Raw genomic sequence first — 23,628 nt, forward strand, 5'->3', positions numbered from 1 at the left:
AGTCGATGTGATGTAAAATTTAGATCCGACTCTACTAAATTAAAAGAATATGACAAAAAAATAGTGCCAAAAAAGACAACAAAAATTTAAGCCAAAAAACCCTACGTATTACCGTGTCTCGATCATTTCCCATCACACATTTGTATAGATTTTGGAGTAGTGACCAATGGGCACCACATAAATAAATGATGGGGAAAAAAAATTATTGTCATTGGCCTAAAGCAAAAAATATACAACGCACCCATATTATACAATGCACCCACAACAACGATCGAAACTGTTGACTTTTTAGAGTTCGTCGAGAACAACGATCATGCCAAAAATCACGTTGATCGGATATCATTTGGTATGATTTCGAAATGCATTTATCTTCATAAAATTGTGTCAAATGAATTGCTCTGGACGAGCCGATTGGTAATAATGAACAATGAAAATGGAACCAAGGGAATACCATTTTGTTGTTTGAGACTTTAGTGAGTTCGAGATGAACTGAGAGTTCGGATTGGGTGTTGAATAGCCATTTTGGATAGGCTGATGGAATGTTGCATTGTTGCCGTAGTTTTTAGCTAGCTAAAATAGAACTTGGTAATTTGGATAGGAATTTTGGTTAGGAACAGTTGAAGATGCTCCAAGTCAGCAACCGAATCTAGTGACGGTAGGGTGTTGACGAATAATTCATTGCACAAGAACGTAATTGACAGGAAAGATACTGCAGGGGCAGTTATTGAACTTTGCCATGCTTCATAGTTCATAGGGACAAAATTAGTAGATTAGCCTAGAACAAAATAAAGGAGCCAAAATAATCAAATGTTAAAATGACAACTCAACTTCATCTTCTTCCCAAGGTTCTAGGAAATCCAAATATAGCCCATGTACGTATCTAGAATCCGCTGAACTAAAGACAAATATCACCATTATCCAACGAACAATGGTGTGGTGAAAAGGCCACACCAAAAACATCACAGAGAGAACAGAATTGATCATAAACTTGACAAAACAAAGTTGAAAAAACCATGCGCAAATGTTAAACCTAGATGGATTTTAAGGATGGCATTGGTAGTATCAGATTTTGTTGAACGCAACAATGTCACAGCTCTGCACATATTCGTTGATGGGCTCGACCGTGAGATGTTCTTCTATGAGTGTATCCACTGAAACAAGGTCATCAACTATAGTCATCATGATTGTCAGCTTCTTTATCCCGTACCCAACAGGGACCAGTTTTGACGCTCCCCAAAAGAGACCTGGCATCTCGATGCTTCGAACAGCCTCTTCCAACTTCTTCATGTCTGTCTCATCATCCCAAGGTTTCACATCCAGAAGAACAGATGATTTCCCACCTAAAAAGATGATTTGCATAAAAGCAGATTTAGTAAACCAATTGAAGGGGAGGAAAACTGAGATAATTTCAGCAAGAAAGTTTATTGTTGGGACTCTTAATCGGGCGCCATGAGCTGGGCAAGAGGGTTGCTCGAGCATGCCAAATAGCTCATCTATTAGCCAGGGCACAGCCCATGTAATATAAAGGGCTTTAGACCAAGTTCAGGCTACCCAATCTCAAGTTAGATTGCTCTACTTTTCTTCAGATTAAGATGCACTTTCAAACCTCACAGTAACTCCAAAGTTCAGACTCAACCTCACAAGTGACCAAAACTAGTCTCTCCCGAGCAACAATCATTTGACTCAGTTAAATGAATAGAAACTCCAATACAGACACATGGAAGTGCTTTAAATGCCGTACACTTACAGTTATGGCTAGAATAAACAAGACAAGTAAATGATAAAAAGTTCCACAAAAGAAAGCAAAAACCAAATCACCTCATCAGATGGAGTTCCAACATTCACACCGCAAACACTAAATTAGATGCCAATACAATAATAAAACCAAACTTTTGTCTTTTAAGCAGGGCCGTCACCTTAAGTCCCCTTTTGTTTGTCCTTTTCTGAAAATGTGCATTTGGTCGGACAAAAAAGAATTTTGGCGAAAATATTTTTGAACTTTTTTGCACCAATTAAAATATCTAATTGAGCTCATTTGATTGGTGAAAAAAACTTTGAAAATTTACGAAAGGAAATAAATATCTTTTGCGTCCAAAAATCAAAAGGGGACAAACAAAAGGGGGCACAAGGAGAACATAAATAAAGTTTCCAGACCTTCAAATTTTATTGAAGTTACAAAATTTTAAATTAGCTGGTCTAGTGAAATTATAATGTTCACCCTGCCAAACACATTAAATATACAATGCATGAACATATTGTACCTGTTATGGAAAGTACATTGCATAAATAAAATGTCTTAAGAAACTTACTCTCTTTCTTTTTGGTAGGGGCTTTCGACACCTCCCTCTCTTCAGCTGCCTTCTTTTCTTCCTCAGTCTCATCACCAAAGAGATCCAGGTCATCCTCATCATCTCCAGCTGGAGCTTCCTGACAGATTCAGAAGGTCAGACATATTTTAAACAAAAAAGACTATTCCATGAAATTAATTGACCGTTTCAAACATACCCTTCAATCAACAAAGAGTTCATTCACTGAAACAGTCAATTTTAATTCCACTAAGATCTGACACCAACCCAAAACTGAAAGCCCGTCATGATGGGAGTATGTATTTCAGATCTAGGTCGAAATGGGACAATGCAAATACAATCCAATTGTGGAAACCTCGTGGACCCTTCTGACATATGTACACGTACATCAACGTAATTATAATGGTTTGATCAGTTTATTTTATTAGCAAAAACAAAGTAAAGTTGGTTAAGAGAGTAAAAATCAAGTTGCACAACTTCTCGAAAGAAAAGAAAAAGAGGGGAAAAAAGAACATTACAATTTCTACATAAAGGATACTTGGGCTCAGTAAATCCTACCTCTGCTGAGTTGGTTCATTCCAATTTCTACTACAAGTATGGACAAAACTAAGGTTGAACCTAGTTTGCTAGCCTCATGGAAATTATATACTTCACATAAAGGGAAATCAGAGAAAGGAGCATGAATTTAGGAGATCATGTAAACACCACAAACAACAAAATATCAAAACTCCTGTGGTTTTTATCTCCCTTTTGGAATTGAACAATATTGAGTTAAATATAGATTAAATGTTATCTTGCTTCCAAGCTCTGTAGGCATTTATAATTAGAGTTGAAATTTCAACACAAGGTACAGAAATCTCAAAAGAAGGGTGCCACATGCAATTTACCTAGAATTTGCTGCTTCAACCAATATAAAACAACTCAAAAATAAATGTTGAATTTGGGGGAAATAACCCTATCTCTACATTATCTAAGCAGTAGCATCTAGGCGTCATCCCAAGAATCAAGGATATAGATGGGAACACGAATAGGATACGCCAGGCAGTGTCATAAAAGGCACATGCTGAAGCGAGACGAGGTACAACAGAAACACCTAGAACCCCTTAGAGGCGAGGCACAGTGCATGAAGTGCAACTGAGGCGCGCACATCCAGCCGATGCGCGACCCTCAATGATTTTTCACAGATCTGTGATCATAGTCACAACTGTAGTTTGATACGAATTACAAGTTGAGGCAATACACATGGAACCATGCAGCACGGATACAAACATGGCGGGGAACACGGAAATGGATACGGGACACGGCAATTCTCAGAAAATAAGGACATGGACACAGCAAGGAACACAGCAATTTTTTGAGTTATGTAACCTACATTATAATCACTATATAATCCAGTTAAGTCTCCTATTGAATGCATTATCAACTAGCGGTGTAGGACTATACAAACATTTTATACTACACTTTTGCCCCAAGACTTTTGAAGCCATAAATACTTTACACAGAAATGCTTCTAAAGATTATAAAAATCACCATGCAGAGTCTCGTGTGTGTCCCCTACAAGTCCCACCACAAAAAATATATATAGATTAACTGAACATGCCACATGGCATGTCCCATACATGTCCCGGCATGTCTCGTGTGCCTGGCATGTCCGACAAAGATACAGCGTGTATAGGATGGAGTGTCAGTGCTTCCTAAACTTGGATAAAAAGCTATGAAGTAAAAATGCTCAAATTGTGAGACCTATTAGCTACCTCAAAAACCTATGAAGTAAAATGTTGTATCACAATTTAGGAACAGCATTCTTGTTCCTCTTATCAGAACAATCCACATACCAGGAATGTCATAAACATTCATTATAAGGGCAATTACTTTTGAATAGAAGTCCTAAACTCACATAAGTGGTGAACTGAACCATCTACCCCCACAACTGAGAACACAAAAATTGCACGGGAGTCGGCAAGACTTAGATAAGTCAATTTCGTATTCTATATACTAGGAAAAGAAGTTCTAATAAGAAATCCTAACATCTAAGAAAGAACTTCAAATGAAGATCTTGGGATTTGAAATATGTAAAATATAAAACTTTCAAAAGGTAAATATCTATATTATTCTATTTTACCACTTGCCCCAGACTATTTCCCATATTTGTGCCCAAAGTGAAAATATATCCGCGAGTTCTAGAAGTGTGTTTGGTTTCATATGACTAGCGCATGACATGTTTCAGTATCAATTGTCTACTACATGTAATGGAGTTCCTTAATGTATCTTTTACAGTGTATATCACTGGATCTTGCAGCAAGTAAGATCAGCAATCCTCTTTACTCAATATAGATGTCAAATGTTGGAAGGAGGTTAGGTGATCGCATTGACCAAATATTGGAATCAAGATAGGTTTGGAGTTCCCCTTTGGTCCCATATTGGAATGAATAATTCAAGCAAGCATTTGAAAAAAAGAACATACTTGCATATCACCACGGCGGTACTTCGAATATCCAAATGGACAAGTAAGAAAGATTGTCAAACAAACCTTTTTCACTTCCACAGCCGGAGCACCTTGACTAGCTATTTTCACTCCAACAGCTTTGCCAGGGAAGCTACCAATTGATAAAAGATGAAAAAAAATTAAGGACTGCGAGGGTCATCCCAACACTGAGGGGACAAAAAATAAAAGCATACAAGTGCAGGGGACTTGGGAAACCTTGATCCAATTTGAACAAGCATGCAAGGAAAACAAATTCAGGCAATCCTGAAGACTATAGTTCAAGTAAGTGGAAATTCATCCAAAGCAGTCTAGTAAAATCATCCGAAGCAGGAGAAGACCATGCAAAGGCAAACAACACATTTGTAAAGTAGGGAGCCAAGGGAGGTAATCAGAATAGAACAAAAAATACAAAAAATAAACTGGAAAGATCTGCTAAAATCGCCTCAGGAACACTAAGACCCCAGTTCTTTCAACCCTTTTACTGCTATACATTACTACTATAAATAGGCAAACCATTTTGGTTCATTACATTTACCTTGAATTGACATTGGAAAAGAACCATTTTGGTTCATTTAAAATGATATGTACATCTATTGGAAAATAACACAACTTCTGGCAAACTCTATTGCAAAAGTTTTAATAAGCAATGTCAGCTGTCAAAATATGATTAATTCTCCAGGGAGCAACTCCTCTTCAGTCCCACCTTTCCCAGCCCACTTCGATGATAGGAACAGTACATTTTTTAGAGATCAAGACCACAACCAGCGGAAATTCATGTTGTTCGGATATCAATCAACACATTATTATCAGAGATTCAGAATACATTTTTCTAGATAAAAATGAGTTTGACCCAGTATGAAACATAAATATTTATCAATCATTTTTCAAGAATACATTATTACCAATCATTTTTCTGGATACATTTTTCCAAACATAAATTCATGGTATTGTCATATTTATCAATATCCGATCAAGATGATTAGCGGCATGAATGATTGGTAATCTCCACGAGGTCTACAATACGGATGGTTCTGCTCATGGAAGCAGACCCATAAATGGGCAAATTGGACGGACCAGTTTAGGGACCTGAGAGGATCTCAGTAGTCAGTTCAATTCTATATGTTGCCACTCTTTCAGACATAGAAACCAGGAACACAAACCAAATGAAACATTACATGTCTCACTCCTGGGCTTCTGATAATTATCGAATATTGTGGGAATGGAGATTATCCACACCAGTGCCAAGCAGCAGGCAAATATGATACAAGGAGTAATTCTTTCCAGAAAAAACAATTAAAGGGCAAAGCACTGGAAACCCACGTGAACACAAAAACTAATAAAACGAAAAAAAGACGGAAAAAAGACAAACCTTGCAGCGAGTTGCGAGGAAACGCAGTGGTACCACTTGCTAACATTAGGGAAGGCATTGACCTTATGCGACACTGCAGCGTATACCTTAATATCATCTTTAGTAAGTTGGTCCCTGCTCATATACATACAAAATTACCACAATTTCGGTATAAATGGTATGCAAAATTCCAAACGTTCCAAGATGTCGAATGAAATCTCACATAGGCCAAACATTCCAAACCTCGGGGCCGTTGGAGGTTTGCCTGGTCGCTAACTTCAAGGCCCCGGGATTAGTTTCGATTAGTTGACACAAGCTGGCCCAGACACTCTTGCTTATGAAAAAAATCTGTAACTTATTTACTTTTTTTGCGCAATTCTTGATTAAGTTCAAACCGAGCAAATCAAATATACATACATCTAATTACGTCATACGATATTCCAGATTTTTGCAACGATGGTGAGAACGAGACAAATAATAGTAGTAAGTAGAATTAGAACTGACCCAGAAATATAGGTTTTTCCGGAGAGGAAGTCGTCGAGTGACTTGAGGCCAGATTCTGTGTGCAGATCTGAAAAGGTAACGGCCATTTGTATGCTTTTGTAATGGGACGACGACGACGACGGAGAGAGAGAGATTTGGGTACGAAAGGCTGGGTAAACAGTGGAGTACTGCGCTGAAGAGAGGAGTTGTGGTGGAGTGGAGAAAAATGTATTTATATGAGATATTTGTCTAGAAACCCTAGATTAGATGGTATATTCCCTTTCTTTAAAGCCATCACTCTTTTTTTTTAAATGATTTTGCACACCATTCTTTTATAATGTCACACCCTGAAAGTGTATGTATGCACCAAAAAATACACTTGCAAGGTGTGACGTTATAAAAAAAAGGGTGTGGCAAAATCACTGCCCTTTTTTTTTAATCCTGAAAGCCATCGCCTTTTTTTTTTTGATCAGCAAAAGCCATCACTTTTTTAAAACCTCGAATTTTAGAGGCAAACGTTTGGTCCGGTTTAGATATTTTTTCAAAGCAAATCGGACGTGTTGATTTGCGGATTTTTCCGAACTAACTCGGTGGTGTTTTCGGTAGTGAAAATTTTATAGATTTTTATTTTTGGTTAAGAACTTGTTAGGTATTTTCGGTAGTGAATAAGTTGTTGAAAAATGTCAAATTATTTTCGATAGTAAATAATAAGTTGTTGATGAATTTATGAATAGAGTTACTATAGCAACAAAAAAATTTGTTGACAACTTTTTTGTTAGTAGAAACGAGATAGTAAAATGCTAAAACTTTTTTGTTAGTAAAAACGAGATGATAAAATGCGTTGAGTTTTTTTGTTAGTGGAAATGCCCCTTAGCAACCCGGTAGGTTCCATTTGACCGGTTTAATCCGATTTTCCTATTTCACCCGAACATGTAAATTTGCAATGAAGGCTAAACAACATGTACATTATTCGTTAAAATCCAAACATTTACTAACACGGAGCATCGACATTTTTATCAAGACTAACTAACTTTAAGCCACTTAATATTAAGCAAATAACAAAAATTCCCACCAACAATAGCATGAAAAAGTTTTTCATCCACAAATTATTAGAGATAAAGTTTGAAACTGAGAAATGAAAAAACAAGTACTGAAATTTTTATTTTTTTTTGAAAGAAAGTACTGAAAATTGAATGTTGAATAATGATCTTTTTCTTTTTTTCCCTTGGTGTAGCGAAGTCAGGAATGTTTTTTGGAAGCACTCGCCATATGTGGTCAACATTTAGCTCTCATCTAACACATACTATCAATTAATTATGAGGTTCAAGACTCGAATTAACCTCAAGCGAGAATTAGGAATCAAATACCTAACTATTAATCTCTCACTCGAGAATTGATATTCAAATCCACGACTTTCTTATGAAACTAATATGCTCTTTTTAGCTAAAAAAGACAACTCAATTGATTAATTAATTGATGGTGATTTTCGAGTTGATGGTATTACTATTACTGCAAGCCCTTGTTTTTGTTTTTTGTTTTTTTTTTTTGTCTGTCTTGATGAGGACTTGTGAATAGAATGTAGGCTTAAAACTGGGTAGTATTCATTAAAATTGCACTACAATCATCTTGATAGCATGTAGCACTAGATAATGATTGGATAATGAGTAAATGGGCTTATTAGACATTTGCGTAGCATAGTATGTGACCCAGAAAATAAAAAGGAAGGAAAGATTAACTCTTCATATATTGTCACGGTTTTATTTTTTGAACATTCAAAATTTCTTTCAAAACACCAAACGGTACTTACAAAGAGATTTCATCACCATATTCTAGAAAGAACTACAATCACATACACCTAGATTTGAGCTTTTCAAGCTCAAATAGTGCACACACATACCGCAAACACCCAAAATACAATTTGGGAATAGTGCAAGTCGAAGAGGAGAAAGATATATACCCCAACAAATGCGTGGGGGCTGTAAGTGAGCCGAGCTACTCGCGAGCTCGGCTCGACTCGGCTCGTTTCGTAAACGAGCCGAGCTCGAGCTCGAGTTTTCGGCTCGTTTACTAAACGAGCCGAGTGGAGCTCAGCTCGTTTGACAAAAGCTCGGCTCGTTAAGGGAGGCTCGGCTCGATTAAAGAGGCTCGTTTAGTAAATGGCTAAGCTCGGCTCGTTAAGGGCTCGGCTCGTTAAGGCTCAAGCCGAACTCGAACTCGAGTTTTTGGCTCGTTAAGTAAACGAGCCGAGCGAATGTTTACACCCCTATGCAGCGTGGCCCAAACCAATGGAAATGAACAAAGATGAAGTCCATAAGGTTTCCGAAAGAAATAACCCAAGAGGGGTGTAAAAGCTCCGTAAAAAGAGAGAAACACCCCCACCAAGGGATGGGAAAAACAAAGCAATAGCACGGTCTCTGTAGATCTGTAGCTTTGCCATACTGAATCCAAAGTCGCCAAGAAACCTCGTCGCCGAAGCGGGCTCCGGATGACGGATTTGACTCAAGACTTATATATATAACCATTATTGATCATCCATTCCAGACTCCAGTGGTTGTGCACATTCTTAAGAGTCCAGTAAGCCCACCCAAAACTAGCCCGCTCGTAGACTTGTAATTGGGCCTTGGCAAAGTTTTGGTAATCCAGTTTTGTAGCCCTCCTATGCTGATCCCATTCAGCTGCGCATTCTCCTGCAATATTCATTCAAGCAAGGTCCAATCGTTTTATGGAAGTGAAACTAGCAAGCAAGTTCAATAAACTGGGAAGGTTGAGAATAACAACAATGCTACAGAAAGAAAGGTTTAATCGAAGGCTGTTCATATTTTTGTGTGACATCACTGCATTCATCAAGGTGATCGACTCAACCAAAATCATGGAGATATATAGGAGTTTGATATCTTTGCGCAAAACAACATTCTAGATCCATATTACAACATAAAAAACAAAAAGCATTTCGGTACATACCTACAAAAGTTAGAGGCCCGTTGGATGTAGTAACTTGACTCAGTTGCGCTGACCGGTAGGTGTTGACAAAATCAATGTTTTGTTGGACAGACATTTGCTTGAAGCTATCAGAATAGAGGTTGTAGTAGTGGACATCAATGACGGATCTTGTGAACCCACTGGCAAGAGGAAAGAGTTCTTTTGGATCAGCTGGTCCTAACTGATTTGACATAATCACATATGCTGTTGAGTGTTTTCGAACAGCGTTGAAGCCAGCACGGTAGTACTTGGTCATGATATCTAGGGAGACTCCAGGGGAGAGAGGGTCGTTGATCAGCTCAACGGCATAAAGACTCGGGTTCTTAGCATACTTATATGTCCACAAAAAGCAAAGTACAAGTGAGATTCCAGTTGTTACCATCCAGTAATGCTATAGATGCAGAAACCTTTCACTGCAAAGTATCAAGAAAAAAACAGCGTCTCAAACACAAAATTTTGTTGCTTTTCTAAAAGCATACTCGGATTATACCTGGCAGATAGGAAGTCTATAACTTCAACTGTTTGTTGTATGTTTTGGTCAGACAATCCCCATTCTTGAGACCCATCTCTAGTAGAACTGTGGTTCCAACAGTTTTGAGAGCCCGGTGCAGCATGCAGAACAATAATAACCTTAATCTCATATTTTCTGCGAACACAAAACCACCAGATGAAGTACAAATCTTTGATAAATTTGTCCCCATCTTCATAAGGTTTTTTATTCGTTGATCCAAATTCACTAGTGAATTAACAGTCCTTTAGTTGAAGACGAAGTGTGGGGTTCTAACAAACATACTGCGCCCATAAGAAGGCATTGTCCAAGGCTTGAAAGGATCCCCCAACATAAGGCAGTGGAGGAGTTGGATCACTAGCTATCCACCACCCAACAGGAATTCTCACTGCGTTCAATCCATTCTCAGATATGAACTTGAAGTCTTTTCTACTATGAATGTGCTCCAGTGCTCCTAAAACGTACACCAAAGTCGCATCAATTTTTGGAGCACATAATTATGCATCACATTACTTCTTAAACAAAACATTCCTGCATAACTTGTGGTGCCCTAACTGGACCGTAACCATTTGTTACTAGATACTCGCCACAAAGGCCCCCATCATTAGTTATGACGAAAACAGATGGATCATCGTCTCCCCAATTGCCATCCCCTTTTGAATCAGCTGTCACTAGCCCTCCTTGTTCACCTACAAAATTCAAATAATGATAAGGTTAAGTAGCAAATATAAATTTTTCCATCATTTTTTCTCCAGTAGCTAGCTCTCTAAATTTCTTTCAATGGAACATTGGGAAATAGTTCCTTTGACAATACTCCTTCCCTTTTTTATGTTCCAATTAAACAGATACCCAACATAAGTAATGCCTTTAAATATGATAGTTTGTTGCACTTTAGAGAAATGCACATAAAAATCATTATGCCTGACCCAAATTCACCTTAACTGTAGTCCCCACCAGTTCCAGTTTGAAAACAATTTTCCCGAGATTTTACACAGATACCTAACCAATTTTTGTGCACCCGAGATTTATACTCAAACATTTTTCCCTCCTAACATCAAAGTAGAAAGATTTTTGTTGTGAGTCTTGAATACAATGACGAAGACCGGCAGTGATTCTAATTCTTCTTTTTCCTATTGATGCTGACAACGAATAACATATAGAATATTTAGTTTGAATAGCATATCATGCCTAAAAGACGAGCATTTAAACATCAAAAAATGAGAACAAAAACCTGTAAAAAGCACCCATCAGGCCAGGGCACTTTGATCCTAACACAGCTTGAATCGCTGGGATCTCTCACAATCTCAAACGTTTCTGATCGCCGGGGCTTCTTTTCCTCGGCAACTATATCAATCCCATTCCTTTTAGTTCCCATGAATTGCTTTTTGAACACCCTCAACTGAAATGTGGTCTCGCTGATCCTCCACAACTGCATTCACAAAACATAACCCGGTGTTTAATCATGCATAGTAGAGAGAATCAAATCAAAGTTATCTGACGAAAACTCAAGACTCATAACAAGGTGATTGTTTCCCAGCCTGAAGCAGTATTTCTGTTGGCAACTATGGTGGTTCCTCCACCTCCTTTGGTGCAAAGGTACTTACCGACCATTAAATATTTTAACTGTAGCCTAGTTCCATCCTAGTGGGAAGACAATCCCAACGTGATTGAGCAGCTGAGAGAATGAATAAAAAAACTTGTATACGCAGATAGGAACTGGTGTGTAGAAATTTAGTACAAACCAGGAAATCTTTGTCTTGTATGCCATCAAAGAGAGATGGTTTGATCCACCCTTCTGTAACTAGCCAGCCTCCCAAATTAACAGCTCTTATTTTCATGTTTGGAGTGACCCAAATCACCATCCCAAATTAACAGTTCTTTTTGAAATGGAAGAACTCTCCTTTTCTTTTTTTTTGGAACAACTCTTCTTGGAGCAAAGGGTTAAAACATATAAAACTTTGGCTTCAAGTCTAAGCAAGAGATCTAGTCAACGCAATTGGATAAGAATTGAATTTGGATCCTGTCTGGCAAGGTTTGGTCAACTCAAAATATACTACAGACATTGTTGGAAAGGTCTAATCAAATATCTTGCGTTTAAGGAAACCCACACACGAATGGGGTGATCTCACATCAGTGTTCATGTATAAGTGCAGTGCACCCAACCACGGTCCAAGCAGAATCGGATAAAATATGGCAGGCTCTAATCTGGTGTAGCGCGGTTTGGTGTAACTAAATTGCTTTGTGATCAAGAACCCTCACAAACCATTAAATAAAGGGAAATGTGGATGACATCACTTGCGGAATGCGGACTGTGAGTTTCATCTTCCTGCTGCAAAAACCATGAGCAGAACAAGTTCAATTTGTGAACACAGTAGTTTTCACAAATTGGGAAATTATAAATGCATTAGAAGAAAGATAAAGAAAGGGACAGTCTCCAGCACATCCAATCACTGAAAACTCTGATACTCATAAATAAGGAGTTACTTCAAAGACTGAAAAAATTAAAAAAAATTGGGGGGAACACTCTAGCAATGGATGCATAATGCATTAGAACAATAGGGAGAAAAAAAACCCAGGATAAATATAGTTGTTGTAACACTTTAAAAAATGCCTATGAAAAAGCATGCCGAATGCCCATTTTCTAAAGCCTCAGTAGCATTCAACAACGACGACGTCTACACTATTCAATATTCATATATGTTCTGAGACCTTGCATACAACAAGGTCACTGTTGGGCAAAAGTCCAGGATGTGGAACAATTTTATCATCTCATCCTGCATTGTATCTCCTCTAGTTCAAGGTCTACAGTTTTCTTATCATGCACAAGTGTTCCTATCTATTCAAGTTTCCCCAACAGGCACCACTATTGTTGCAGAAACAGAAAAACCATGAGTATAATTTGTAGGGACAAATGTAATAAACTTTGAAATCATAATCACTTTCCATAAATCACATCTGTAGGTGCAATCCCATATTTCCGATTCCACAAAATATGCTGCGCTTGATCAACCGATAGGTGAGTAACACCACAAGAATGCAACCAATCTGTCCTGTCTAAAGCATTAGATGAAACTACATGCAAACGCCTTAAAGCTACCCTATCCATTTCTAACAACTTAAGAGAGTTTCTGATACAAGGGAAAAATGCTTCAGGCCTAGCACAAAATGGTTGAAAAACAAGGAATAGTGCTCGCATATCAGCTCCAAACTGCTTAATCCCCTCGTCAGAGAATCTATAATCGCTCAATAATATGCTGCCAAAAATGAAATGGTCAAGCCCATCTGCAACACTTCTCCACAAGTCTGAAAAGTCCTTTGGATTGAGACACACATCCATAAAACAAAGTCGACTTCTCAAAGTATCCAATGCTTCAAGAAACTCCACAGTTACAAAGAAATCTGCGCCTTCTGAAGCTCTAAATAGACCAATATCTTCCTCTTGCTCAAAGAGTTCCATAGTTTGGATATAATCCTGGGAGAGGATTTCAAATTGATGCAGAAGGCCAGCAATTATTTCCATTAGAAGATTCATCTCTAGATCAGCCAAGCTCTTAATTTCTTCTCCAAAGAAGAAACAATTATCAGTAGCATCATCTTTTGCATTTTCAGCAATTCTCATCTCAAGCAAATCAACATCATCACTCCAATCATGCAGTTTAGATTCACAGTATCTAGCGCCATTAATCACCTCACATAGTGTCAACAAGGATTCATCACTGCAGTCAGTAGCAAGGAACTCAGTTCTCTTGTATCGCTGAACAAGCAAATCAAAAAGGTACCAAAATACTTTGGCTGCTGTTGATCTAATAAATTGGATCCTTGTTAAAATCCCTGGTAAAGTTCTGCAACGTTCAATCATTTCCCAAGCAAGTTTGAGAGCACATTCTACAATAAATGGGGCTTTATGGTCTTCCCTAGAATTGAGAAGAAATTGCTCAGTTTTTCTGTCAACAGCAGATCCAACTTCCTGTTTCGTAACCAACCATGCTCCTTCATCTTTTGATTCTGCTTTTAGTTTCCTTCTGCCTTCCTTGAGCTCTATTTTCTCCCAAATTCGGAGCCAGTCAGTCCTATCAGAGAATAATGAAAACACTGATAAGTCTGTTGAGTATCCTTCAAGCCTTTTGAAGTCCCCCAAGAAGAGATAAGCTTCTGAACTCATAAGCGACAGAATTTGTTTATCAAAATTAACCATATGGTCGATCAAATGAAGCCATGAAGAAATAACCTCAATTCTTGATTCTCGCTCTTTGTGTCTTTCAACAAGAATGGAGAAAACTCCATTTGCCAAAAATGCAGAAAGTGTTTGAACCATTGCAGAAACCCAAGCTTCTTTAGCACTAAAGCTAACCAAATTTGCTCTATCAATGAGAGGCTGCAAAACATCATCCACTCCTACTATGAAATCCCTAGTAATCTTGTATACAAGAGCAAATGCAAACTCAGGTTGATCTGCCCATTTGGAGAAGTGATATTCTAACCGTGATGCAATAGGAAAAACCAGTTCATCAATCGCCCAAAGCCGTATATTAAGCTTCTTCTTTTGTCCCAAAAAGCAAAGCTGACGCTTTTCCCTCCGTGTCTGCAGATGTTGCAAAGCACAAAGTGCTAGAAAACTCTCAGAATATGCCTTCTGTTTGTCTATTTGCATTAAAACTAGTGGATTTGGAAGGACTGAGATCTTTCCACTTTCTATTTTTGACGTCAAAACTTTCGGTGGCCATCCAAGGGATGATAGAAGAGCCCGGTGATCTGCAAGAACTTGTGGCCGGAGCAAAGTCAATATTTTGTCTATTCTGGAATCCACAGATTTCATAAGACGGCACCATCGAGGCTGAAATCTCACAGGATTGGAAAATAGATCCTCAATATCATTCATGCATCTTATAGCTTGAAAAAACTTTTCTTGCCTGGATACGTGATCCTGCATTCAACAAATACATCATTGTTCTCTGTGTGGCCCAATCTGTTGATCTAACTATGCAATGTGTATTCTGAGTAGAGAAAACAAGACAGATTAAAGTCATTACTATAGAGACTGATGGATTTGAACAATTAGCTCCGGGTAGTTTTCCAGGTTGTTGTTTCATAATAAACGAAGCTGCATCTTCAAGATCTCCAACCATTGCTTCTAACTGTCTGGTAGCATCTGAAACATTAGATGGGGTAGTAAGGACTTTGCCAGTCAGTGAAGAAAGATGAGAGCTCGCTTATGATTGACATGTCATCTATAAGTGGATTCCGAATGGGAAAGCACTCTGGCAATTGACTCATCTTTTGGCAGAAATGGCAACCCTAAGACAATATAGATGAAACTACAGACACCGAGCGCAACTTCTTCTTTTTTTGGTCTAACCATGTGCTGCTATAAGTAAAAAAGAAGAAGAAGCAGCATAGCTAGAAAGATGCACCATTGGGGGGACAAGTACAAAAATGACTATATATTTTCGATACATTTGACAGCTAGCTATCCTAGACGAATACTCCCTCTTCAGGATTATAGGCATCACAAAATTCGCAAACATGAAATCTGATCAGAACATATCATTACTCATTTCAAAAAACATGGATATGCATCAACGGTGAAAGAGCTACTGAAGATTAAAAAAGATAAGTGAGAAACATAGTACGGTCATTCAGCAATGGTCATATCCAGAAAGCTGAAAACAGGAAGCGACCCGAAGAGTATAAGTGTCCGAACCAACGACAAAAGCCAAATTCATTGTAGCAAAATTAGGAAACCTACTGAAGTAATTCCGCTGAAGGAAAGTGGGAAAACCAGCAATCAAGATTAATTTCTCTTGGGGGGGGCCAAATATCACTATTATACTCAGTAACAGCTTAAAGAAACAAAATTTACAGTGCGAAACTAACCAACATAACAGCGAATAGTTTCGATTCGTTTCAATTCCATTGCAAGCCGGTGCAGTTCCTCGCACATCATCTCAGGCATTTTCACGGGGCCATCAATCCCAACTGAAACGATCAAAGACGAAATATTAAGATGACAAAATCAAAATGAACGAAATGCGGAACCGTAAGGGTTTTTCCGTCTTATGTTACTGACAAGGCGTCAATGACGTCGCTTTGTTGAGCTTATGGATAGCGGATTTGGCTGCAACTGAACGAGAAATCCACGAGATTAGCAGCTTGGAGAGGTTCTGGTACAGCTGTAGGAGATGGGCGTCCAATTCAGCACAGTCTCCGCTCAATTTCAATTCTAGATCGGAAGCCGTGCTATACAATAATGTGAACACAGATGACGACGACGATGATAATGATGATGTTGGTGATGAAAGTCCATAGCCACGGTGGTGGCGGTTGTCGTAGGTGGTGGAGTTGGTAGGACCGGTCGGGTTGCCATCTGGAAACCCTAAAATGCGGCGGTGGTGGTGGTGGGTGGCGGCTGTGAAATTTTGATCCAGAAACGTTAAAAGGTTGGGCGATAGCTCCCTGTGATTCGGCAACGCCATGATAAAATCACGGCCAGAGTAGTACTCCGGCAGCGCGACTATATAAATATACATAGGCTTCTTAACTAGTACATCTTACCCCCTGAACTATCACACTTCATATAGATCGCCCACCAACTTTATAAACCCTACGGCCATCATCTTAACTAGTATTAATTTCACAATTTGCCCCTAAACTTGTTTTGCATTTTCTATATATCGTCCAAAAACTTGGTTTATTTTTGTCATGTAACTATCAAATTGGTTTTCAATTAAGCTAAGTAACAGACGTCCGCCGACTATTAGGCATGAGAAAAACAAATGAGCTGCACTATGAGTGTTAGGCTTTCGTTCTTATGGAGGTAAAATAGCCATTTTTGATTTTTCGAGTAATATGAACACATCAAATGCAACCATGTCACTTTTATCTCTCTCATTAACTATTTTGCCTCCCCCCCCTATTTTCATGGCCATTACACTCTCATACATCGCTTTTTAGGTTCTCTTTTGCTACACCACCATCGAATCTATTTCGTCCATTTCCCCCTCTATATTGCTCCTTTCGTGTCGCCACCCACGGTATTCACCAACATTGTTGACGCCGATGCATCGCTCTCGGTCAAGCCAAAACAAAATCCATATCAGTTTGCCGAAAATAAAATGAGTAGACTTTTCAATCTCTCATGCCCGATAAGATAAGTATCTTCACATAGAAACATCAACCTTCTTCAGAGGTCCCCATATTCTTTTCACACGATGGAGTCACGGATACAGTCACGGACACACCAGTGCACGCCGAAAATGTGTACGGGACACCACGTGGGTTGTCCCTCATGTTTAATTGATTTTTTTGAAGTGGGATACTGTGTGGGGACACGGCCGGGTTGAAGATATAGCTGTTTTAATTTTGGGGGTTAATATGTTATATTACTTCAAATAGTTGGATTGAATGTGCAGTTGAAGCTACAAAGACATAACCCCAGTCGAATGCATCACTCAGTCGGTGCCCGAAAAGTTGAAAGAGAAAATACACACAGTCGAAGCCCTAGGTCGATCGTGCACATCAGGTCTCTCTCTCTCTCTCTCTCTCTCTCTCTCTGAAGCTCACCGCCCATCAGGTTGACTGAAGCTCTCTGTATCTCGCGTTGTAGTTGATATACTAGAACGGTCAACCATTTTCTCGGGGGTCAAGCGAACCCTGTGGGTTCAATAAATGTTCAGAATATTTTGTAATTTTTTTTACGTAAAATTAGATTTTCCTATAGTATTGTCGGCACTAAATTATTGTTACATAGCTCAAGCAAATGAAAATTCATTTTGAGTTTGTGAGTGAGTACATAATATATAGCTCATAAAACAAAGTAAACTAAGCCTAGTATAATGTCAGCCAAAATAGCTGTGTTGATTTTATAGAGAGCTTTGAATAAAAAAAAATTCTTGACATTTTTGTCACCACTAAACTAAAATCCCTTGAGCGGGTCCCTGGTAGACGACGCCATGTGCCTAAAGTGGGTTCTGTGAGATTCACCCAGTTTGCAACTATGAAGATAAATGTGTACAAGTGCGGCTTGGGGCTGAAAAATGGCCAATCCAGCACACAATTAAGTGTGGCCAGCTTCAAATAGAAGTGGAATTCTGTTTTAAGTGAACTTTTAACATGTGGTGGAGATACAATGATCGAAAAGAAAAACAGCTAAGAGGAGTAAAACTAAGGGGGTGTTTTTGGTAGTGAAAAATTTGTGGATTTTTATTTGTGGGCGAAAAGTTGTTATGTGTTTCCGGTAGTGAATAAGTTGTTGAAAAATGTCAAGTTGTTTCCAGTAGTGAATAAGTGCAAAAACAATTTTTGTTGACAACTTTTTTGTTAGGGGAAACAAGATGTAAAATGCTGAATTTTTTTGGTTAGTGGAAACGAGATGGTAAAATGCGTTAAGTTTTTAGTGTTTTTTTGTTAGTGGAAACGGGGCCTAAAGCAACTCAATGTAAAGTAATATAAGCTAGCCTGAAAATCGCGACAAGGTTAGTTTGCTGCTTTCCTTTGAGTTAAACTGCTATAGTTCGCTTGCGACTGTTCTCCAGTTTTTCTAGGTTTTTGAAAATTTGCTAGAAAAATGCTAGGACGTGTTGAAAAGATTTTGCAATCTTGCATACAAGAAAACTGCATCAGATTCTGACACCATTATATTATTCATCACAATCAAGTGTTGTTTATGTTTTCCTCCTGTTTGAAATGTTTTGTCGTCCTTGTTCTGTAAATGGCAGAGTATTTGCACTTTCCTATGGAAAACAACCTGAAAGTAAACAAGGATACCAGTGAACCTACATCTTTGGACCATCTTCGTCAGTGGAGCCAATGGCAGTTGCTTGATTCCGTTCTCCCGACAGGTGGCTTTGCTCATTCTTTTGGTCTCGAGGCAGCAGTTCAAGCTTGTCTAGTGTCTAACGTTGAAGATCTTCGGATTTTCGTTATCCATGTGTTGGAAAATACAGGGAGCCTACTTCTTCCTTTCATTTATTCTGCAACCATCTCCCCCAACATGCAAACGTGGCATAAACTCGACAGAATGTTGGATGCGACGTTAACAAATGAAGTAGGTCGTAAGGCATCAATTGCACAAGGATCGGCACTTATGAGATTGGCTGCATCTGTATTTTCAGATGTCCCTTCTCTAAAGACAATGAGAGATGCATCCTTGGCTAGTGGCGGAATTGCTTTCCATCATGCTCCTATTTTTGGGCTCATATGTGGGCTTCTTGGGTTTGGCTTCGAAACATCTCAGAGGGCATACATGTTTATAACAATGAGGGATATAATCTCTGCTGCAACTAGGCTAAATTTGGTAGGCCCCATGGGCGCAGCCTCATTGCAGCATCAGATAGCTGTTGTTGCTGAAGGTTTGTCAACCAAGTGGATGAACCGTGAGGCTGAAGACGCCTGTCAAACGGCTCCTCTACTCGATACAGTGCAGGGTTGCCATGGCTATTTGTTTTCTAGGTTGTTCTGTTCCTGATAGTGAAATAAGGGTGTAAGCAATTTCCATCATTTGCATTGATTCCAGAGCCTTTATAGACAATGGGCATGTGGGTCAACTGAGGATCATATTTAAGCAGTCATCTACGCGTTGGTTCCATTGGTCGACAACTGAGAACGACAAGTATTTTCCGTCATCGGTCTGGATCCCCACCCCCGCAGAAGTTTCGCAGTTCACTTTCCTCTTTCAGCTGTCTGAACTAAAGCCAGTCAACTTGACAAATAACATACTGAGCAGTTACAGCAATAGGAGATTATTTGACAGTGATCTTTACTCTTTGGCATCTAAAGATACCAGATAGGTTCCGTTTTTGTTGCATATCAAACAGCGGTTGGGCTGGCACAAAATGCTCTCTCCTGCAAGCAAAGAAGGGATACTCGGATGTTGGAAGAACTATACTGGTGCTTTGCTACAACTGCTGTGTTCTTTTTTTTCTTTTCTTTCGATACAACGAAGAACATAACAAATCAGAGACATCGAGGGAGATGGGAATGAGATTGTCAAGACATTTGGTTGTTTGTAGAGCAGTTTGGTTTTGGTTTATAAAATCCAGAGCCGTCGGCCAATGGTTTGGTTAATGATTTTGAGGTCGCGGATTTGAATTTCAACCCAAGCCGGAATTATATATGCTCAATTATCATGATTTTGCTAGTTGGAAGTTCTCTTGATGTTGCTACTTGCTACCATAACACGTTCAGTCCGTCATCTTTTGTATTTTGAAACTTCGATTGCTTCTGTTGTTTTAGTCTATTTCTCGTAATAAAACTGTTTTCGTAATTTAGAAACCAAAAAAAAAAAACTCTAATAATTTCCTTGAGGATCCGAGTCCTGTGTTTGGGACTTTGGACTATGTCAAGTTCGGTTCAGCTGTTGGTATTTGTGGGCCTATCTCGGGTCTATAACAATAATTGAAATCCTTTATTTTGTTGAGCTCATTAAGAACATCAATCGTCCAAGTATTCATGTCGAATGGATTCCATTCTATACATAACCAGACCACAGTTCTCTCGAAGCAAATGAGTCCAATCTACCGTGCACAGTGCACATTTCTTATATAAACACGTGTCGAATAAAATATTGATCGTTTTTGACAAATTGCTGCGTTTGGATCCCTTTTTTCCCAATTTTCAAAAAAAATTCTAATTTTTTTTTTCAAAATCGGGCCTCAGACCCACTTCTCTAAGCCCCCCTCCCCCAAAATAATAATAAAACACTTCCCAAACCTTAGTGAATCAGGGGCTCTCTCCGTTGTGGGTGTCTTGACTTGCGGCCATGGTTTTCTTTGCCTCATCCGCCGGTGCATATTGTAAGAGAAAAAAGGCGATATATATTGGCCTGAGGTTAGGTTTCCTTCATCAATACCATTTCAAATCTTCAACGTAGACTGAGATGGGAAGGAAATAGGGCTGACAGATTCGAGGAGAGAAAGAGAGAGATCCGTAGGTGAGATTCGCGGAGAGATTGAGGGCAGGGCTGACAGATTCGAAGAGAGAGAGAGCGTGAGATTCGTGGTGAGTTGTGTTTCCTGTACGTCGAAAGGAAGACGATGATAGACAGAGTTAGCTGAAGAAGAGTAAAGGCAAAAGTATGTGAACGTTAAAACTAATGTGTAAAGAAACGGTGATATGATAGTTCAAAATCTGTTTTTGAAATTCATATCTGAACAAGGCACATTGATTTTTTACCTGGTTGGATTTCCCGACGAGCTCAGGCAAATTAAAAACTCAGCCGGTCTAGGCACAATCCAGACTGGATTGGACTTAACCAATGGTTCAAAAATATCCTGGTTCAAAAAAAGAAATGATGAGGACAAAAAGTGTTTTAAATTAGTATATATCCAAGGCGATAAGGGGAACACTTTTGGACGCAATGAGAGAAATTTTTTTATTTTGTTGTTGAGTGTACGTGGTATTTGGGTACAGAGAGAAATACTTCGTGTTTAGATTATTTGAACAGAATTTCTCGACTCAAATGTACCAATCGTAAGATCCATTCATCTTACAACTTGATATTTTAGACAATCTTGCAAAAAAAACGAGCTCAATCTCATATCGGTACATTTTTTATCAAATAGCAATGCGTTTTGGTTTACATTGTCCAAAACTTTAGACCAAGACTTTTTGAATACTTGAATCAAGTTTTTATCGATACTGAATTGAGTTTTTTTTTTTTTCTCAATTACAGGTACAAACAAAGTCTCATCACATGAACCAATTCAATCATTAAACAAAGCCCGATGTAAATTCCACGTAAAGTAAACAATGTTCAATCATTTTTCGGTTGGCGAAGAAAGTAAGTGTAATAAAAGAAAATGAATTTACAACAAAATCCTAGGAGATGTAGGGTTGTTTACTTGGGTACTCAAAATCAACCCCTCCGTCGACTACTAGGCATGAGAATAACACTGTAATGAGAATAACACTGTACTGCGAGTGTCAGGCTTCCGTTTTTATGGAGGTAAAATAGCTATTTTTCGAGTAACATGAACACATCAAAGGCAATTCCTACACGCCCTATTGGGAGGAGGGATTGGGTGTGGTGTTACCTTTTGGTTTGTGGTGAGAGAGACACATGTCATCTTTTGAGGATCGGAACAAAGAGGTCGAACAGAGGATTCGAGTCCCGTGTTTGGGGTTCCCCAGTCCACTTTGGACTATGTCAAGTCTAGTCCAGCTTTTGATTTTGTGGGCCTACCTTGGGTCTATAACAATAATTGCAATCTTTCATTTTGTCGAGCTCATCAAGAACACTAATCATCTCAGTAATTATGTCAATCGGATTTCATTCTAATACCTAATCTGACCAAGGTTATTTTTAGGCAAATGAGTCCGATCTAGTGTGCATAGTGCACATTTCTGAAATAAAACGTGTGTCCACTAAAATATGATTTTTTACCTGGTTGAATTTTTCAACGAGCGCAAATGGAGTGGAGTGCAGTTGATGCATTTCTTACAAATATGATTTTTTTACCCGGTTGAATTTTTCGACGAGCACAAATGAGTGGAGTGCAGTTGATGCATTTCTTATGCTCTCATGCACATGAGCATGATTCGATTCCCGAAAGCACTAATCCCCTCTCAAGGTCCCCTAAAATAATAGAGTATAGATTATGATTAACACATTAAAAAAACAAAAGAAAAAGAAATTCTTGACGAGCTCGACAAATTAAAAACTCAGCCGGTCTGAACACAGTCCAAACCGGATTGGACTTTAACCCCGTATTTTAACATGTGACTAAAAGGGTTAAAAAAGAAAAGATGAGGATAAAAAGAGTTTAAATTGGGCTTGTAAATATCCAAGGCAATATGAGCATCTCCACCATCCTTGACCAATTTTTTATTTAAATTTTGGTTAAAATTTGAATAAAAACTCATTTTTGATCAGGCTCATTCCAATAACAAAATGATCCATTATTCAAATATATTATTTTTTCATGCTTTCAAGACTATTTCCTTCCATTTTTGTTTCCCCAATGATTTCGGCCACAAGGGTAGAGCACACATGTATCATCAACGACACAGTTCTTATTCCGCAACCAGCTTTAAGATTATTCCAGAGAGAATAGAGAGAAATTGTCGAGCCTTTAGCATTCAGAGAGAGAGAGTTACAAGTATCCAAGTTTGAGAAAGTCATGGCGTCACAGACGCTATGCTCTCAGAATGACATGAAAGGAGTTGTTGAAAAGAAAAAAGAGCTGTTGGAATATTGTGGGGGGGGGGGGGGTGAATTGGGAGAGATTTGGGTTATCTCAAATTTGGGAAAAGAAAATGGGTAAAACCCAAAATAAGGAAGGATTTGGGTCAAAGATTGTAGAGGAATTTTTTTGGATTTTGCACAAATTTTAATTTTTGGTCTTAAAATGAGTCAAAGTTGGAGATGCTCTAAGGGGAACACTTTTGGGTGCAATGAGGGATTTCTTTGATTTTATTGTTGAGTTTACATAACATTTGGGTACAGAGAGACATACTTCGCATTTAGATTACCTGAACAAAATTTCTCAACTTGAATGTACCAATAGCAAGATCCATTCATCTT

The 23,628-nt window shown here is 38.6% G+C and overlaps 5 protein-coding genes across 7 annotated transcripts; 1 reads left to right on the top strand and 4 right to left on the bottom strand.

Moving 5' to 3' along the window:
* Nucleotides 1-808: 808 nt before the first annotated feature.
* Nucleotides 809-6,897, bottom strand: LOC131312520 (elongation factor 1-beta 2). Its single transcript, XM_058340345.1, has 5 exons — nt 6,644-6,897; nt 6,161-6,274; nt 4,837-4,903; nt 2,310-2,427; nt 809-1,340 (listed from the first exon to the last, which is right to left on the bottom strand). Exons 1-5 carry the CDS (start codon nt 6,727-6,729, stop codon nt 1,063-1,065), a joined length of 663 nt encoding a protein of 220 aa, XP_058196328.1. The 5' UTR covers nt 6,730-6,897; the 3' UTR covers nt 809-1,062.
* Nucleotides 6,898-8,898: 2,001 nt separating this feature from the next.
* Nucleotides 8,899-11,630, bottom strand: LOC131312521 (glucan 1,3-beta-glucosidase-like). 2 transcript variants are annotated; one of them, XM_058340347.1, is made up of 4 exons: nt 11,341-11,630; nt 10,395-10,798; nt 9,584-10,247; nt 8,899-9,309 (listed from the first exon to the last, which is right to left on the bottom strand). In XM_058340347.1, exons 3-4 carry the CDS (start codon nt 9,981-9,983, stop codon nt 9,122-9,124), a joined length of 588 nt encoding a protein of 195 aa, XP_058196330.1. In that variant the 5' UTR covers nt 9,984-10,247; nt 10,395-10,798; nt 11,341-11,630; the 3' UTR covers nt 8,899-9,121. The 2 variants fall into 2 exon arrangements, with proteins under 2 accessions (XP_058196330.1, XP_058196329.1); XM_058340346.1 differs by having other exon boundaries at nt 9,584-10,798.
* LOC131314106 (uncharacterized) lies at nt 9,993-11,971 on the bottom strand. The gene is made up of 7 exons (XM_058342598.1): nt 11,852-11,971; nt 11,341-11,538; nt 11,109-11,157; nt 10,676-10,798; nt 10,395-10,563; nt 10,092-10,247; nt 9,993-10,014 (listed from the first exon to the last, which is right to left on the bottom strand). The coding sequence occupies exons 1-7, from the start codon at nt 11,969-11,971 to the stop codon at nt 9,993-9,995; spliced, it is 837 nt and encodes a 278-aa protein (XP_058198581.1).
* Nucleotides 11,972-13,026: 1,055 nt separating this feature from the next.
* Nucleotides 13,027-16,651, bottom strand: LOC131312513 (RINT1-like protein MAG2L). Its single transcript, XM_058340331.1, has 4 exons — nt 16,177-16,651; nt 15,984-16,085; nt 15,140-15,258; nt 13,027-15,033 (listed from the first exon to the last, which is right to left on the bottom strand). The coding sequence occupies exons 1-4, from the start codon at nt 16,634-16,636 to the stop codon at nt 13,045-13,047; spliced, it is 2,670 nt and encodes an 889-aa protein (XP_058196314.1). The 5' UTR covers nt 16,637-16,651; the 3' UTR covers nt 13,027-13,044.
* Nucleotides 16,652-17,475: 824 nt separating this feature from the next.
* On the top strand, nt 17,476-20,244 carry LOC131312518 (urease accessory protein F). Of its 2 annotated transcripts, none has more exons than XM_058340341.1 (2): nt 17,476-17,628; nt 18,824-20,244. In XM_058340341.1, the coding sequence occupies exon 2, from the start codon at nt 18,841-18,843 to the stop codon at nt 19,570-19,572; it is 732 nt and encodes a 243-aa protein (XP_058196324.1). In that variant the 5' UTR covers nt 17,476-17,628; nt 18,824-18,840; the 3' UTR covers nt 19,573-20,244. The 2 variants fall into 2 exon arrangements, with proteins under 2 accessions (XP_058196324.1, XP_058196325.1); XM_058340342.1 differs by lacking the exon at nt 17,476-17,628 and adding an exon at nt 17,679-18,580.
* Nucleotides 20,245-23,628: the final 3,384 nt, after the last annotated feature.

This window comes from Rhododendron vialii, chromosome 13a (assembly GCF_030253575.1).
Source record: "Rhododendron vialii isolate Sample 1 chromosome 13a, ASM3025357v1".
NCBI classification, from domain to species: Eukaryota; Viridiplantae; Streptophyta; class Magnoliopsida; order Ericales; family Ericaceae; genus Rhododendron; species Rhododendron vialii.